General features: G+C 35.2%; 1 protein-coding gene across 3 annotated transcripts in view; it reads right to left on the bottom strand.

Moving 5' to 3' along the window:
* LOC309968560 (solute carrier organic anion transporter family member 1B3-like) overlaps positions 1 to 18,542 on the bottom strand; it is a 59,263-nt gene that overhangs the window by 31,091 nt on the left and 9,630 nt on the right. For 2 of the 3 annotated variants that reach the window (XM_082849844.1, XM_082849845.1), the window contains exons 3-5: positions 6,218 to 6,359; positions 3,028 to 3,160; positions 12 to 44 (exon numbers count right to left, since the gene is read on the bottom strand). In XM_082849844.1, the coding sequence (XP_082705970.1) occupies positions 12 to 44; positions 3,028 to 3,160; positions 6,218 to 6,359 (308 nt within the window). The remainder of the gene's footprint in view (positions 1 to 11; positions 45 to 3,027; positions 3,161 to 6,217; positions 6,360 to 18,542) is intronic. The other variant, XM_082849846.1, reaches the window with a different exon arrangement.

Genomic DNA, 18,542 nt, shown 5'->3' with positions numbered 1-18,542 from the left:
GGGCAACTTGCTCTATGCCAGGCATTATGCTCAGCTCCAAATCACTAGAAATAAAACACACAGTTTTTTTACTTAAAACATCTTACGCCCCCTAAGGTAAACATATACAATCAAAGATATGATAAGGGTAATATACCAGGTCCTGAGTTTTGGTAAAGGAAAAAGGGATTATCAGCTTGGCTTGCAGGTTTGGAAAGGTGTGGATTAGAGAAGACTTCACAGGGAGGATTCCATATGAGATGTGTCTTGAAGATGGATAGTTTAATAGACAAAGAAAATCATTCAAAGCTGTAGAAACACTATGAACAAAGCTATGACATATTATGGCACATTTGGCAAACTGTAGGCCTAGAGTGTGGTCCTCAGTCATGGGAAGCAGTGTAAAATGAAGCTAGGAAGATAGTCAAGGACCAAGTCAGTGAGTGACCTGTATATGCAAATGAGCTTAGATATGCAAATGAACCTAGATAGTAATTCATAGGCAAAAGGCTTTCAATACTTTGACTGTTACTAACAATGAGAAATATATTTTGCATCACAATCACAATACATGGATATCCACACACACACAAATTTATGTACAACCAAAACAAAAGTTTCACAGAATAATATTTATCCCCACTCTCATTGTGTTTTCTTCTATTCTATTCTATCCTATCCTATCCTATTAAAAAATTGTTGGTCTTAATAATCTTAATTGATTTATTGGTCCATGAGTGGTTCAGGATCTGAAGTTTGAAAAATCCTGCTCTAGGATACGGGACTTCCCTGGTGGTCCAGTGGGTCAGAGTCTGAGCTCCCAGGGCGGGTGGCCTGGGTTTAATCCCTGGTTGGGGAACTAGATCCTGCATGCTGCAGCTAAGAAGTCCACATGCCGCAAGTAAGACCTGGTGCAGCCAAAATAAATAAATATCAAAAATAAAGAAAAATACTGCTCTAGGATATTGGGAGTTTTAAGTGGTAGTAAAAAAATTAGATTCTTATTTTTTAAATCAATACTGTAGTATAGAATATGAATTAGAATGAAGTGGAGTTGGGAGGCAAAAAGTCCAGGCCAGAGATGATAGAATCCTCTATCAGGTTAAGGGCAACAACTATGACAGATAGCAGGCAGAATAAGCAAGATTTGGTGACCACTGGTCATGTGTATTGAAGTAAAGAATAAGTCTAGGATGAGACCCTTGACTTTAGTTTGAGTTCCTCTGTGGCTAAATGAATCATTGCTGAAAGAGTGAATGTGAAAAATCTGAGCTGGTGATGGCACAGGGATGAATTCTGTTCTGAATATATGGATGCAAAATGTTTGTAGGATGTTCGGTTGGAGATACCTATGAGGTGGTTGGTTATATAGATCTTGAGTATAAGATAAACTCACTGTGTACAGTGATAGTTGCATTTAATGCATGTACTCCACACAAATCATGTAGAATGAAAAGTGAAGAAGATTGAAGAGGGAGCTTAGGCAATACTGACCTTATGGTGTCAGTAGCAGAAGGAAAAGATGGGCGTGATGGAGAAGCCAAAAAGAGGAAATAAATCAAGAGAGAGTAATATGATGAAAATAAGAAGGAACAGCACCAGGAAGAAGAAAGAACTTATGAGGGTCAAATAGAGTAATTAATATAGTAACCAAAAGGCATGGCTGTTGGTGTTGATAATGAGTAAGTAATTGATATCTTTAGCAGAAACTGCTCATTGGCTCTCAATATCCATTCTTCTTTCCTTCTATGGTAACAGAACCTGGGATCTTTAGCTGGGAAGGGGACACCTGAAGTAAGGTCTATTTTTCCCAATGACTTTCTATCTGAATGTGAGGTGTAACAAAGTTCTGGCTAATGTGAAGTTGGTAGAAGGGTTATGCTTCTGAAAATATTTCTTAAGTCTCAGCCTGTGTGCATTCTGTTTCTTCTTATTCTTCTTCCCTTCTATCCTGTTGCAAGGAACAACATTGCCACAATTTAGACCGTGAAGTCAAGGCCAGTCAAGGGCTGGGTTGGCTACAATTTTTTATGTAAACAATAAGCTCTTATCTTATTTAAGCCACCACTATTTTTGGTTTCCTGCATTAGTATCTGACTCTAATTAAAACTACACAGTGACTTAGGAAGAAGTCTCAGTGGAGATGGTAGTGGGAAAACCCATACCGCAGTGAGTTGAGTGGTGAAGTTGTAAGCAGCTTTTGGCAGGAAAGAGGTTCTGCAGGAGGCCCCTTTGTCCTGTCACTTTAGCAAAACTACATTGTAACTAACATTTAAATCAGGCGCCCCATACTCTACTCATCACCAACCCAAGTACACCTTTCAAATCTTTTGATCACACAATACCTTGCCTAACCTGTTGGTTCTTTCTGTAGATCAAAGTAGAAATGAAGAATGAGTAATTAACAGATGACCAGATCTCTTCCCTAGCTTTCCCTTCAGTAATCTCATGAACAAACTATGTGAACAAGATAGCATCTAAAGAAAAATCACAAGAAGCCAACAAGCCTGCACACAGTGGGGGATGGTGACGACTTTGACCCTCTATCTCAATGATTAACTGACATTACTCCCCTTTTCCCTTTAAAAACTTTTATAGCCAAACAGAATCATGGGAGTTGGTTTGGGGGGACATGAGTCCACCTTCTCCCTAGATTGTTGGCATTCTGATTAAAAGCAACTTGCCTTTCTACCAACAATTGCCTCTCAGGTATTGATTTTCGAGTGGTGAGCAGCTGGACCTGAGTTTGGTAACAAAGACTTATTAAATATTATCAAAATCTTGTAGGCAAAGACATGAAATACATATCATACTAAAAAGCTTATTTATTTTCTGTGAAACTACTCATTTATTGCTATTCATATTTTAATATCAATGAGAGTCATGGTAGATAAAACAATTTAATTATTACATAGAAAATATACTCCATTTCTACACACACTTAGTGGATATTCTTCTCAAAAGGGGACTGCTTATTTAAAAGGAAAAAAATAAAATTCTACCATTAAGTTACAAGGAAATGATCACTGATGGCATAGAGCCACTTACTATCCCATGAAGAAATGAGGTAAAGCAGTCAAAATACTTCCAATTCCCATAACGAAGCAACCAATTCCGATTAGTTTTGGTCTGTGTAATTTGGCTCCAAAGTAACTCACAAATAAAATCACAAGCAAATTTCCTAGAAAGAAAACAAAATTATTTTGATATGATTGATTATAGCAAACAGTGACTGAGTCCAATTTTGTGTCCAGTAGAATGGAAGGCCACAGAATGGAGCCACAGATAGAGCATAAGACATGGTACCATTCCTCAAAGATCGGGTAATTTTTTTTTTTAAATAGACTCTGCCTTTATTTATTTATTCATTCATTCATTTATTATTTATTTATTTATTTATTTTGGCTGTGTTGGGTCTTTGTTGCTGTGCACAGGCTTTCTCTAGTTGTGGCAAGCTGGGGCTACTCTGTTGTGATGCGTAGCCTTCTCGCTGTGGTGGCTTCTCTTGTTGTGGAGCCTGGGCTCTAGGCACGCGGGCTTCAGTAGTTGCAGCACATGAGCTCTGTAGTTGCAGCACGTGAGATCAGTACTTGTGGCACGTGGGCTCAGTAGTTTTGGCTCATGGGCTTAGTTGCTCTGTGGCATGTGGGATCTTCCTAGACCAGGGATCGAACCCATGTACCCTGCATTGGCAGGTGGATTCTTAACCACTGCACCACTGGGGAAGTCCCTGGGTAATTTAATTACCCGGGATGAAACTCACTTACCTTAAGCCACTCACTATAAAGTTGTGTGGTGTTAATAATAAGCAGAATTGACTTTAGATAAGAACTAAAGTACTTGAATTACTTGGCGATATTAGTGAAGCAAAATTTTATGAAGAATTTGGAGTTGAGTGGGTTGTACTGGAATGGAGAAAAATGGACAAAAATACCTGAGGGAAGGTATTTATTCAAGCATTTTTCATTCACTCCTAGAAATCTTTAAATTCTTATTAAGTACCTGTCATGGGGTTAGAAGCCAGAAATAGAGGAAAAGAATAAACAGTGCATGGTATCTGCTCCAAAAGAACTTACCTACCAGTGACAAAAATAGATAAATGGACAGAAGTACTCTTAGACCACAGAAAGGGGAAGCTTAAATTAATTAGAGGTTTCAGGAAAGTTTCCTGGAGGAGAGGTCACTTGAGATTTAATGTTGGCTATAAGTTATTTAGATTCAAAAGAGGAAAAAGACCAATCTAAGTGGTGGGGGTCATGACCAATTCCAGTCCATCTGGAGCTACAAATATAATAACGAACAGACAACAACCAAGAATTACTGAACATTTGATGGAAAAAAATAACATGAAGTAAAAGCACCAAACTGAACCAGCAGATAAAGTAACCCATGAAGAAAACAGTTAAATGAGGAAACTAAGAAGAGAAGACGTTTTGAAAAAATCCAGTTAGTATCTCTAGAGGTACAAAGGTATGTTGCATCCATAAAATAAGAACTAGCAGACTAAAAATAATAAGAGAACAATAAAGTATTGTTGAAAATTTTAAATACTCTACAGAAATGTACATATTGGGACCTGATACAATAAGATGAAAGATGGCATCAGCAAAGACTGATGGAGTTTCAAGAAAAAAAAAAGGTCGAATTTTAGAAAGAAAAACTTAAAGTGAAAAAATAGCCAGAAAATTTAATATTCATATATGTTTCAGAAGAAAATAGAGGGGACGGAACAAATTTAAATATAGAAAATAAATTTCCTGAGGTAAAGGAAGGCTTAAGACATCAGATAAAAATTTCTACATTTCTCCAGCATAAATAATGTAAAAGAGACCATCCTAGGTATATGTTGGTAAAATTTCTGAAATTCAGGCATAAAGAAGAGGTCCTATCAGTGCATGACAATGATACTGGTAATGATTTCTTATGTATAATATTGTGTTATAACACAGTAGATACATGTTTTTAATGTTCTGAGAAAAAAAGATTCTGAAGTTTTAATTTCATACTCAAATTATCAGTTGACTATGATAGTAAAATAAATACATTTTCCAACATGCAAGGGCTCAGAAAATATGTCTTATGTTCAATTATTTCTGGAAAAAAAAAGCTACTTGAAGATATACTCCAGAAAAACTAAAGATGAGACTTGAAGTCATAAGGTTCAAGAAATAGTGTTAAGAAGGAAACCAGTAAAACTTATAACCATGTCCAACTAATTGCTTTTAAATAGCTACAAAGTTTAACAAAGATAATAAGAATCAATTCCTCAATATAAAGAGATATACAATGAATTAGAATTTAAAGCTAATCACAGTCTAATACTAAAGTTCTAGATGGTTTCATTAAACCTAGAAGGTGGAAAAGTGAAGGATATGTATGGTGTAATAGCCTCTGAATCATGAAAAGGCAGAATTCATGACCAAAAGATAGATGGGTCTTCCTTTACACAATTATTTTTTAAACATTCAATAAACAAGTATATTTTTAAAAGGTTAAAAGATAAAGAGCAAACTTGTAAAAAATATGTGTAATCTATACAACAGACATAAATTTTGAATCCCTTCAAATCATTAAAAGGGGGGGGAGGAAAATGGGCAGAGGTAATCAGCGACCAGTTCATAAAGTAAGAGAAAAGAATGTTAAATAATTATATAAAACCTCACTGTTATTGGAGAAATCCAAATTAAAATGAAGACAACAAAACAATATACTCAATGTTCTAAAAAAAAAAAAGACTTTTAACCCCAAATTTTATACCCAGTTCAACAGTAGACCCTAACAAAGATTGCTTCAAAATTGTTCTCCTCTCCTCAAATCATCAGAATCATAATCCTCTCTCCAACATTTTTTTGCACTAGGACATCTTGAGAAAGAGAAGTTTTAGCCCTGCAAAATATTAGTTTGCAGGCAATGAGTTTGTGTAAATCAGGGTTTTTTAACCTCTATACTTTTGACATTCTGGACTAGGTAATTCTCTGTTTTGGAGGCTGTCTTGTGCATTGTGGGATGTTTCAAGGCATCCCTGGCCTCTACCACTAGATGCCAGTGACATTCCCTAATCCTCAGCAATGACAACCAAAAATATCTCCAGATATTGCCAAATTGCCCCTGGGCAGGGGGTGGGGATGGGGGCAATTTACCCCTGGTTAAGGATCAGTGGTGTAGAGCGTATGTGAACACTTTTTTACCTCTGCAAATCTCGTTACTAAGTAATAATCAAAACAGAAACAAAAATTACCCATTTCAAAGCTTCCATCAATTAAGCCAACAGTAGAAGATGATATGTCAAATCTCCTTTCTATTTGAGTGATGGAACCTTTCATAATGATTGCACTTAGTGTCTTAGAAATAAAGCTGAGTGACAGGGCTGCCAAGAACATCTAAGAAAAAGCAGAAGGAAAGGGAAAAATAATTAATCATAAGATCACATAATGCTTATATATGCATAGAATTAAAATAGCGTTTCTTCTTAGTAATATTTTTATTATAAAAAGCATACCCACCTTTCTTCTATTCCAGTTGGTACTTCTTAGTCCTTTTAACATTAACATCACTGTACCGATAAAGTACCATTTTCTTTCTTCCTTTCTTTTTAAAGCCAATTTAGTTAGTTATTCCAACCGTGCTGCATGGTATGTGGGATCTTAGTCCTCAACCAGGGATGGAATCTGCACCCCTGCATTGGGAGCCTTAAGCACTGGACCAGGGATGGAATCTGCACCCCTGCATTGGGAGCCTTAAGCACTGGACCGCCAGGGAAGTCCCTCATTTTCTAACTTGGTTACAACATCAGATTATTAGAGCAGGACAGTCAAAGTTGTTATTTTTTAATTAATGTCATTAGCTGATTTCTAAGAAGCTAGATAATGATGTGAGATGGCCAGGATGACAAGCTATTCTTTAGTCCCAAATGAACAGCAAAGGCGAACTGTGAGGGGAGTCGCTAGACATTCTCAAAGGTAGTATTTCCAGGAAGTCAGCTGAAAAAATTTTCATTTATAAAACCTCTCTAATATTGGAGAAAACCAAATTAAAATGAAGACAACAAAGCAATATAGTCAGTGTTCTAAAAAAAATAGAAGACTTTCAAGCCCACTGGTTATAGATGTTTTATTTTCACTTTGATTTTAACAAAATTTATCTATTCATCTTTCTTACAGCCCACACTTATATCCATAAGTAAATTCCTTTTACATCCAGTATTATTACCCAGAGTCACAGGATCATCATAAGATTCAGCAATCCCACTTCTGGGTATATATCCAAAAGACTTAAAAAAAGGATCTCAAAGAGATATTTGCACATCCATGTTTACCACAGCATTATTCAAAATATCCAGGAGGTAGAAGCAATCCAAATGTCCATCAACAGATGAATGGATGAGGAAAATATGGTATATACATATAATGGAATATTATGCAGCCTTAAAAGGAAGGAAATCCTATCACATGCTACAACATGGCTGAGCCCCAAAAATATTATGCTTAGTGAAATAAACCAGTCACAAAAGGACAAGTATTGTATGATTCCACCCAGATGAAGTATTTAAAGAAGTCAAAGTCATAGAAGCAGAAAATAAAAATTCAGTTCCCCAAAACTGGAAGAAGACAAGAGAGAGTATTAGTATTTAGTAAGTATAGAATTTCAGTGTTGCAGGATGAAGAAGTCTAGAGATTTGTTGTACGACAATATGAATATACCTAATACCACTGAACTGCACCTTCAAAAATTGGTTAAGATGGTAAATTTAACATTATATGTTTTACCACAATAAAAAATGCATTTTCCCGTTGAAAAAAATGTGGGTGGTCTTTTGCTGAGAGAAGTAACATGTCCCACTGGATATGTTCAAAGTGTTACTGGCTGAAGGGTAATGGTACATTACTACATAATTTCATTTTTTTCCCATAACTTCACTGTGTTGTTGTCCCCTGACCTGTGAAGTTTTATAGAGATGTAGAACTTCTTGGTAAACCTTCCCTTCTCCATTCCTCTCCCCACCCTTTACTTAAAGTTCTGTTCTTTTGTATAAATATAAATAAATAAATCATATATATATATAAACATATATATTATATGTGTGTGTGTGTGAGTGTGTGTGTGTGTGTACAGCCATGGGAGAGTTTTTTATTTTATTGAGTTTGTTGCCTCCTTTCAAGAGTGGTGAATGAAAATATCTAATACCTAGTGATTCTTGCCTGTCTGCTTTGTTTTACATATGGAAGCTCCCGTTTCCTTGTCTCTGAATATTCAGTCTTTGTGAAGCCTATCTGGGATGGAGAGGCAGAAATCTTTAGCAGTAGGGTAGTTAAGAGTTAATCTGCATATGGGCACCTCACTTCTTCATGAGTGTTGCCAGCCACTTGAGACACCGTTCTGCTCCATATGCCTGGGAGGGCATCCGCCCACGCTCACTACCTCCTGCCCAGGGTAGATGTCTCTGCAGTTTGCTGCTTGCACTAAGTGGGGGAGGATAATTTGATGATCAGGGGAGATGTTAAACAAGGAAAGAAGCATGTTTTCTCTGATTGAGTGGAATAGCCTATACAACAACCTGTCGGTGGTCCCTGGGACCTCTCTTGATCCCATTATCTGTGGCTTTTGCCTTTGAAACATGCTTGGAAGCCATGTCCATTTTTTTTCAGATTTCTTTTCCTGCACTTGTCTTGGGCTGTGATTTCTTTCTTTAGCCTAATTCTTTCTACTTCTTACTTTTTAGAAAACTCTCATACTTTCTGATTTACAGAATGTATCTCTTCTTGTTTTCTAGCACATCTACAAGTTGCCTTTAATACATTTTACATTATTTATTAAAATTGGAGGGGGGAGGAGAAGGCTTCAACCTTATTATTCTGTCTGCCTTATTGAGCTAGAAGTCAAGTTCTGCCTTTCCTTCTCTAATAAATAGAAAAAACATGTTATCAGGCTCCTATCAAACTCAGATGCCTGACACATAATGAGTAAGTATTCAATAAATGTTTTTTGCTTGTTGAATAAATTGTTATTCCCCAAATTTAGGTTATAAATCTGGTACAGAGCTTACATGTAGTGAAACCTCTCATTTCCCAGTTTCCTCAGCTTTTAGATGGAGATAATTACAGTAAAATTGTTGTGAAGATTAATTAAAATAATATACATAAAATTTTGGGCACATAGTATTGAGAAATGTCTTTTTATTATCACTTTGAGCTATCATCATTCAGCTTTGGGCTGTAAGTTCGGTCAAATAAAAATAGGACTCTGATTATTTAGCCAAACACATTTTTTGTCAGGCACTATTTCAGGTGCTGCAGAATCAGTAATGAGCATACTGGCAAAATGATTTATTGATTATTAAAGAAATACTGAGGCAAACTTTTACCTAAATCCTTATCATCAAAACACTAATTGGTAAAAATCAAAGAGGAGGGAGTTTCATAAAGTAACAGGACATCTCAGTAAGCAGATACAAGCATAACCAGATGTAAAACCTGTCCTATATAAGAGCAGCTTTCTAAAAGTTCAGAGAAAGATTTTGTAATGTCCATGTCTTCAATCTTAAAAGGAAGATTAGCTCAAGACAAAAGAGAGACTCAATAAAGTCAAAATTCGTACAGTATAATCCTAAATTGGTTTTACAAAGAAGAAAAGGGTAACAGATGCAAACACAATGGCTACAGTAGGATTCCTCCAATAAGCTAGGATTTTAGAAGGATATGAAATGAGTTAATATAGACAGATTTATAAATGTGCTTTCTTTTACTCTATAACCCTGAGAGATGGGCATTTTTAACCATGTTCCTAATGTGAGGCTGAATTTCAGAGAAAGAATGATATGATGATTTTCTCAGAACATAAAAAATTAAATAATAATAAAACTGAAATCTCCAATGAAAAATATTAAAAGACAAAAGCATAAGGATAGAGAATTTAAGATTGAGAGATTTCAAAACAGAGATACGAATGTTCACAATCATCAAATAGATTTTAAAATATCACAGGCAGAAAGACACAGCTAGCATTGAGATAAGAGGTAAAGTCTATATTTACCTGCAGTCGTGGCAGGTCAGTCCTTTGTTTATGATGGCAAGAGTCTTAGAATTAAGGTCAGAAAACAGTTCCAAGTTTCTACATTGCCATATGTACAGCCATGATTAACTCAGTTAACTCATAGGAACCTCAAACAAATCTACTCAGCAAACATTTATCGAGCAGCTACAATATGGCAGTTCCTCCACTAAACCTTGGAGTTGAGACAGGCACAGAGTAAGAAAGGAAATAAAAGCAATTAAGACGTAATAAATGCCCCCAAAGAACTAATGTTTCCCTGGGCCAATAAACAATTAATGCCAGTATAATAATGTAATGAGTACTGTAATTGCTATACAGTTTTAAATTTATGAGTACACAGAAAAAAGTGATTAATTCTTTCTACACAGGTCAAAGTTTCTATAGATGTGCTAACATTTAAACTAAGTCTTTAGGGGTTAATAGAAGCTTAGAAACCAAAGAAGAAATAAACATTTAAAACAAAATAGGAAACACATGAAAAGCCCCAGAGTAGTGAAATGAGCCCACAGTAGTCAAATGAGCCCACAGATCATTTGAAAAACAAAAAGAATATCTGTGGGTGGAATATAGGGATAGAAGTATGCCAACCATTGGGAGATCAATCTGTATTTTTAAATGTGATGTAAGGAGATTAAATTTTAGAGGGCTAATTCTGGTAGCCATGAGGAAAATGAATTTATGGCAAATAAATTAATTAGAAAGCTGATTTCAGAAAAAAAGATGAGCAGAGATGGGAAGAGAGGACTAAAAGGTTACAGACACACTCGGAAGAAGTTTAAGAGGAGAACCAATAAGATGTGGGAATAATGGAAAATAAGTATTCTGATTTTGTTTTATAGTTTGTATAATTGTATGTAGTAATACTATTATTGGGGATGAGAAAAAGAGAAGTCTTAGGGTTAAAGACAATGAAATCATCTTTTCAAAACTCAAATTTGAGATGTCTAAAAATAAACATCTACCAAATAGACACAACTAAGGCAGGGTTTGTGCTCAAGAGAGAGTTCTGTCTGGAAGTAGTTTTGAGATTTACCAGGGGATAACTGTACAATTAATCCATATTCAGGCTTATTCCATTAAAAAACTTCCTCCTGCCCCGCTGCGTCCTCACTTTTCCATAACTCTCTCTCATTTTTTCCAGTCAAATCTGAGAGTTGTTTATGTTTGAATGAATCAGATCTTATTTTTTGCATCATTTTCCAAACTATCCTCTGCAGGCCTAGGATACTTTAGCTATTCCAAACTTTATTTCAGGGTTTTGTTTCAAACTCTCTTCTCTTTTTATTCTACATACTCTTTCTGGAAAAACTCATAAATTGTCATTGTTTTTATTGCCACCTAAATGCTGATGATTGCCAAATCTATATTTTAAGCCAAGCTTGCTTTTGCTGAGGTTTAGGTTGCTGTTCCAAAGTGCCCGCATTAGAGCTCCATTTTGGTTTTAATGTCCAGATTGCATCCTTTTCTTCCTCCCCTTTCACCTCTTTTCCTGTGTCACAACTTAGAATCTACTCTCTTATATATCACATCCAATCAGTCCCCCAAAGCTAAATATTTAATCTTATAAACATCTCTCTTTTTAATATGCTTCACTTTATATTCCTACCTCAAATAACCATCATCTTACACCCAGAATACTACTATTTCTAACTGGTGTCTCTTTCCTCACTGTCAACTATTTTTCACACCACATCCAGGGTGATTTTTAAATACTTATAACTATTTCCACTTTCAGTATAGCTGAATAAGTTCCCACTGGACTGATCCTGCAGCAAACAACCATTGTAAAGTCTGAGGGGAAAACAAAAAACACCCCAAAGCATGGGAGAGCAAACAAAAGCAGTCAGATTCTGGACAGGGGTTGACCCTTAAAAGAAGGAAATGCCTAAGGTTAATTTCTCATTCTTATGGCTTTAAGGTAAGATCACAGTTAGCATTATTCACAAAAGCTAAAATTCTTTTAGAGAAATCACAGTCCTTGTGGCCTGAAGAATGAGAAAGAAGAGTTTAGGTTAAAATTTAGGGGAGAATCTCATGAAGGAGAGATCCAGAGAATGGGGAGCCCCAAATTCTGCATATAAACTGTCCACATTTTTTTTTTCTTTTTTTTTTTTTGCGGTACGCGGGCCTCTCACTGTTGTGGCCTCTCCCGTTGCAGAGCACAGGCTCCGGACGCGCAGGCTCAGCGGCCATGGCTCACGGGCCCAGCCGCTCCGCGGCACGTGGGATCCTCCCGGACCGGGGCACGAACCCATATCCCCTGCATCAGCAGGCGGACTGTCAACCATTGCGCCACCAGGGAAGCCCTGTCCAAATTTTTGACCTCTGAACTATTCATGAACAGGGCAACTCAAGTTAGCCCTATGGATAAAGTAATTTAATTGAGATTTGAACTATTTCCTAAGAGATAGAGTTTGCAGTTTCAGGTCAACAAATTTAATTGCCTTGTAAAACAAAAAAAAATATCAACACCCTTTGGAAGAATGTAACAATGTTCAAAATTACCAACATATGCAGAGCCAAGAAAATGTAACCATTTCTCAAGAAAGATAACAGTCAACCAAGACTAACCCTGAGATTACACATATGTTAGTATTACTGGACAAGAATTTTTTTTTTTTTTAGAAGATGTTGGGGGTAGGAGTTTATTAATTAATTTATTTTTGCTGTGTTGGGTCTTTGTTTCTGTGTGAGGGCTTTCTCTAGTTGTGGCAAGCGGGGTCCACTCTTCATTGCGGTGTGCGGGCCTCTCACTATCACGGCCTCTTTTGTTGCGGAGCACAGGCTCCAGTAGTTGTGGCTCACGGGCCTAGTTGCTCCGTGGCATGTGGAATCCTCCCAGACCAGGGCTCGAATCTGTGTCCTCTGCATTAGCAGGCAGATTCTCAACCACTGCGCCACCAGGGAAGCCCTGAACAAGAATTTTAAAGCAACTAATCTAACTGAGCTCTTTGATGTAAAGGAAAGTTATCTCACAATGAATGAAAATAGAAAATTTCACACACAAAATAACTGTAAAAAGAAGCTATAAGAATGAGAAAAGATACAGTATCTGAAATAATATGCATAATCAAGATGTTAATTTATGCCACATCTTCTGGATAGGTGTTGTGTGTGTTCTCTCTTTGTAACCTATGCTTTCCTATGACATAAATCTTAGTTAAGTCTCCAAACTTTCCTAAACAGAAACTATCAATAGCCAATATAGCTTTCAAAAATATTTGATAGCAGAGATAAAGATGAAGGTTTGCATCAGACATCCTACAGAAAACTTAATATCTCCCCATCCACTGGATATTTCTCTTTCCAATTAATATAGGAAGGATATGAATGTGAATTATGTTATGTGGGAGCTAATATTTGCTAGGGCTGTTCCAGGTATTCTAGAAGTATTATTTCTAATGCTCACAAAATCCTTGCATGGTATGCATTACTCTCTTCATTTTACAAGTAAGAATAATAAAGTTTAGAGATGCAAAGTTATTTAACTAAGGGAATAAGGCTAAAACTGTTGCAGAACTGTGATTTGAACACAAGTATTTCACATATGAAAAGCGAAACAGTTCTTGGATCTAATATACTAACCCACTTTTCCTTCATCTCTTTATTTTCCTAAGTCAGATCCTTGTCGCATCTCACTTGGTTTATTTGTAGTAGTCTGCCTGCTTTCCTCCATTTGCAGCAATGGGCATACTGCATGCAATTTTATTTTTCCAACTTTACTGAAGTATGATTGACAAATAAAATTGTATAAATTTAATGTGTATAACGTTGCAATTGACATATGCATAAATTGTGAAACGATTAGAACAATAAAATTAGTTAACACGTTCATCACCTCATATAGTTACCTGTTTTATTTTTGGAGTGAGAACATTTAGATATACTCTCTTAGGAAATTTCAAGTATATAATACAATATTGTTAACTAGAGTCATCATGCTGTACACTAGATCCCCAGAACTTATGTATCTTATAACAGAAAGTTTATACCCTTTGACCAACATCACTCAATTTCCCACACCCTCTGGTTCTAGCAACCACCATTCCATGCTGTTTCCATGAATTCAACTTTTTAATACCCACCTCAGTGACACCTCTTTAGTGAAGCTGTATATTGCCTAATAGGAATTTGGTTTGTATCTCTCTTATATCTAGTGTAAATATATAATTTATCATATAAACTGGAATAATTTTTAGAACAAAATGAGTGATAAAAAATAATTAAGCTTAGAACAGTTTTTGAAATTTTATTGATGAATAAATTGCTTGTTACTATTGTTCTAATTTTTTCAAATAAAAAACACATATCCAAGTAAATTGAAGGAAACATTAAATTTTTTTTCTTTTCATTGCTTACTTTAATATTTAAAAATAATACACAGTATAATTATTCTTGGTGGATATATTAGTATATTTTTATGTATAACAATATGTATACATGTATATCCATGTATTTTATTCAGTTTCTTATGAGTATCTCCATTACTATGTCACTATTATTTTTCTGAAGGATAATTTTCAAATTATTCTTAGACATTTTAGTTTATTTAAAAAATTATCTGAAATATTCATCAAAATTGCATTTTATGATTACTGAAAAAATAATTGCATTTTATTACTGAATTTGAAATTGTCAATATTTCAATTGACTCTTCTCTGTAGCTCATAATATTTTTAATGAAGAAAATATTCTCTTAATGCGCCCACAGCAAATTGTGCTAACTGGAAATATTCTCAATTCCTTTTTAAAAATATTTACCTATGTACATTTTTTATTCTAAATATCACAGTTGCTATCATTTTTGCCTCTCTTCAGAGTATCTTTCTTGAAAAATATTTATATAAGAAAAATTTATGTTTTCTTTAACATTTGCCAATTTTTGTCACTGGAAAATTATAGGTATATTCAGTTACTTTTTATTCAGATAAAGAATATACGTTTATCCAATTCAAATAGTACATGTATTGGGCTTCCCTGGTGGCGCAGTGGTTAAGAGTCCGCCTGCCGATGCAGGGGACACGGGTTTGTGCCCCGGTCCGGGAAGATCCCATATGCCGCGGAGCGGATAGGCCCGTGAGCCATGGCTGCTAGGCCTGTGCATCCGGAGCCTGTGCTCCACAACGGGAGAGGCCACATCAGTGAGAGGCCCGCATACAGAAAAAAAAAAAAAAAAAAAAAACTGCAAAGGGGCTGAATGTATGTTTTTTTAAAAAAAAGTTTTTTTCTGTGTTTATTGAGATGCACATGTGATTTTTATTCTTCCTTTGTTAATATGGTGTATCACATTGATCGATTTGCAAATATTGAACCATCCTTGCATCCCTGGAATAAATACAACTGGATCATGGTGTTATGACCCTTTTTATACACTGTTGGATTCAGTTTGCTAATATTTTGTTTAGGATTTTTGCACCTATAATCATCAAAGATATTGACCAGTAATTTTCTTTTTTTGTAGTGTCTTTGGTTTTGGTATCAGAGTAACAGGGGCCTCATAGAATGAATTTGAGAGTGTTCCATCCCTTCAGTTTTTTGGAATAGTTTGAGAAGGATAGTTACTAATTCTTGTTTGTATGTTTGGTAAAATTCCCTGATGAAGCCATTCGGTTCTGGACTTTTGTTTGCTGGGAGTTTATTATTATTATTATTTTTACAAACAATTTCACTACTACTGATTGGTCCGTTCAAATTGTCTATTTCTTCTTGATTCAGTCTTGGCAGTTTGTATGTTTCTAGAAATTTGTCCATTTTTTCTAAGTTACCCAATTCATTGGCATGTAACTATTCATAGTATTCTCTTATGATTTCTTGTATCTTTCTTGTATTGATTGTTATTTCTCCTCTTTTATTTATTGTTTTGTTTATTTGGGTACTCCTTCTCTTCTTCTTGATGATCCTGGCTAAAGGTTTATCAATTTTATCTTTTCTACAAAAACAGCTCTTGGTTTCATTGATCTTTTCTATTGTTTTTTGATCCCCATTTTTCCTCCTTGATCTTTATTATTTCCTTCCTTCTGCTGACTTTGGGATTTGTTTGATTTTCTTTTTCTAATTTTTTTAGATGATAGGTTAGGTTGTTTATATGAGATCTTCCTTGTTTCTTGAGGAAAGCCTGTATTGCTGTGAACTTCCCTCTTGGAACTGCTTTTGCTATCAATACACTCCATAGATTTGGGAGTGTTGTGTTTCCATTTTCATTTGTCTTGAGGTATTTTCTGATTTCCTCTTTGATTTCTTCATTGATCCATTGGTTTTATAGTAGCATGTTATTTAGTTTCCACATGTTTGTTCTTTTCCCATTTTTCTTTCTGTAGTTTCTCTAGTTTCATACCATTGTGGTCAGAAAAAAAGGCTTGATATAATTTCTATCCTCTTAAATTTGTTCAGAATTATTTTGTGTCCTAGCATGTGATCTATCCTGGAGAACATTCTACGTGCACTTGAAAAGAATGTGAATCCTGTTGTTTTGGGATGTAATGTCCTATAAATATCTATTAAGTCTAACTGGTCTATAGTGTCATTTAAGACCACTGTGCCGTATTGATTTTATGTCTGAATGATCTGTTCATTGATGTAAGTAGGGTGTTAAAATCCCCTACTACTATTGTATTATTGCCAATTTCTCCCTTTATGTCTGTTAATATTTGCTTTATATATTTAGATGCTCCTGAATTGAGTGCATGTATGTTAATGAGTGTGAATCCTCTTCTTGTATTGATCCCTTTATCATTACATAATGCCCTTGCTCGCCTTTGTTATAGTCTTTCTTTTAAAGTCTATTTTGTATTGCTACCCCTGCTTTCTTGTTGTTTTTGTTTGCATGAAATATCTTTTTCCTACCCCTCACTTTTCAGTCTGTGTGTGTCTTTAGCTTTGAAGTGAGTCGCTTGTAAGAAACATATAGAAGGGTCTTTTTTTTTTTAATCCAGTAAGCCACCCTATGTCTCTTGATTGGAACATTTAGTCCATGAACATTTAAAGTAATTATTGATAGGTATGTACTTATTGCCATTTTATTACTTGTTTTCCAGTTGTTTTTGTAGTTCTTCTCTGTACATTTTTTCTTCTTTTTATTTCTTCCCTTACAGTTTAATTTGAAATCTATTCATGATAAAACCTCTCATTAAAATGTAAATAAAGGGACCATATCTCAACATAATAAAGTCCATCTATGACAAACCCCCAGTTAACATCATACTTAATGGTGAAAAGGTGAAAGCTTTTCCTCTAAATTCAGGAGCAAGACAAGAATGCCTACTCTTGCCACTTCTGTTTAACATAGTATTGGAAGTCCTAGCCACAGCAATCAGACAAGAAAAAGAAACCAAAGCCATACAAATTGGAAGGGAAAATTAAAACTGTCACTATTTGCATGATACTTTATATAGAAAACCCTAAAGCCTTCACCCAAAAACTGTTAGAACTAATAAATGAATTCAGCAAAGTGTCAGGATACAAGATTAACATACAGAAATCTGTTGTTTTTCTATATCTAATAATGTACTATCAGAAAGAGAAAGTTTAAAAAATTCCATCAAGAAGAATAAAATACCCAAGAATAAATTTAACCAAGGAGGTGAAACAACTATACTTTGAAAACTTTAAAACACTGATAAAATTGAAGATGATACAAAGAAATGAAAAGATGTCTTGTGCTCTTGGATTAGAAGAATTGATATTCTTAAAATTTCCATACTACCCAAAGAATCTGTAGATTTAATGTAATCTTTATCAAAATACCCATGACACTTTTATAAAACTAGAACAGGTAATCCTAAATTTCATATGGAACCACAAAAGACCCTGATTTGCCAAAGCAATCTAGAGAAAAAAGAACAAAGCTGAAGGTTTCACTCTCCCAGATTTTAGACAATACTATAAAGCTACAGTAACCAAAACAACCTGGTACTGGCACAAAAACAGACACATACATCAATGAAACAGAATAGAGAGTCCAGAAATAAACCCACACATCTATGGTCAATTAATCTTCAACAAAAGAGGTAAGAATACACAATAGAGGAAAGACAGTGTCTTTAACAAGTGGTGCTGGGGAAAATGTACAGTTACATGCAAAACAATGAGATGAGAGCACTTCCTCACACCATACACAAAAAAAATTAAAATGGATTAAAGAGCTGAGTGTAAGACCTGAAACCATAAAACACCCAGAAGAGAACATAGGCAGAACACTGTTTGACATATTATAAATTGTAGCAACATTTTTCTTTTTTTGGTTCTGTCTCCTAAGGCAAAAAAATTAAAGCAAAAATAAACAAATGAGCCCTGATTAAACTTAAATCCTTCTGTACATAAAGGAAACCATGGATTAAAAGAAAAAGACAACCTTTGTAATTGGAGTTAATATTTGCAAATAATATGACTGGCAAGGGGTTAATATCCAAAATATATAAACAGCCCATGCAACTCAATATAAAAAATAAGTAAATAATTGGCAGAAGACCTGAGCAGACATTTTTCTAAAGCAGACATACAGATGGCCAACAGAC

The sequence above is a fragment of the Leucopleurus acutus genome (assembly GCF_964270905.1).
Source record: "Leucopleurus acutus genome assembly, chromosome: 11".
Classification (NCBI taxonomy): domain Eukaryota; kingdom Metazoa; phylum Chordata; class Mammalia; order Artiodactyla; family Delphinidae; genus Leucopleurus; species Leucopleurus acutus.
This window is presented reverse-complemented; position numbering and strand designations above follow the sequence as displayed.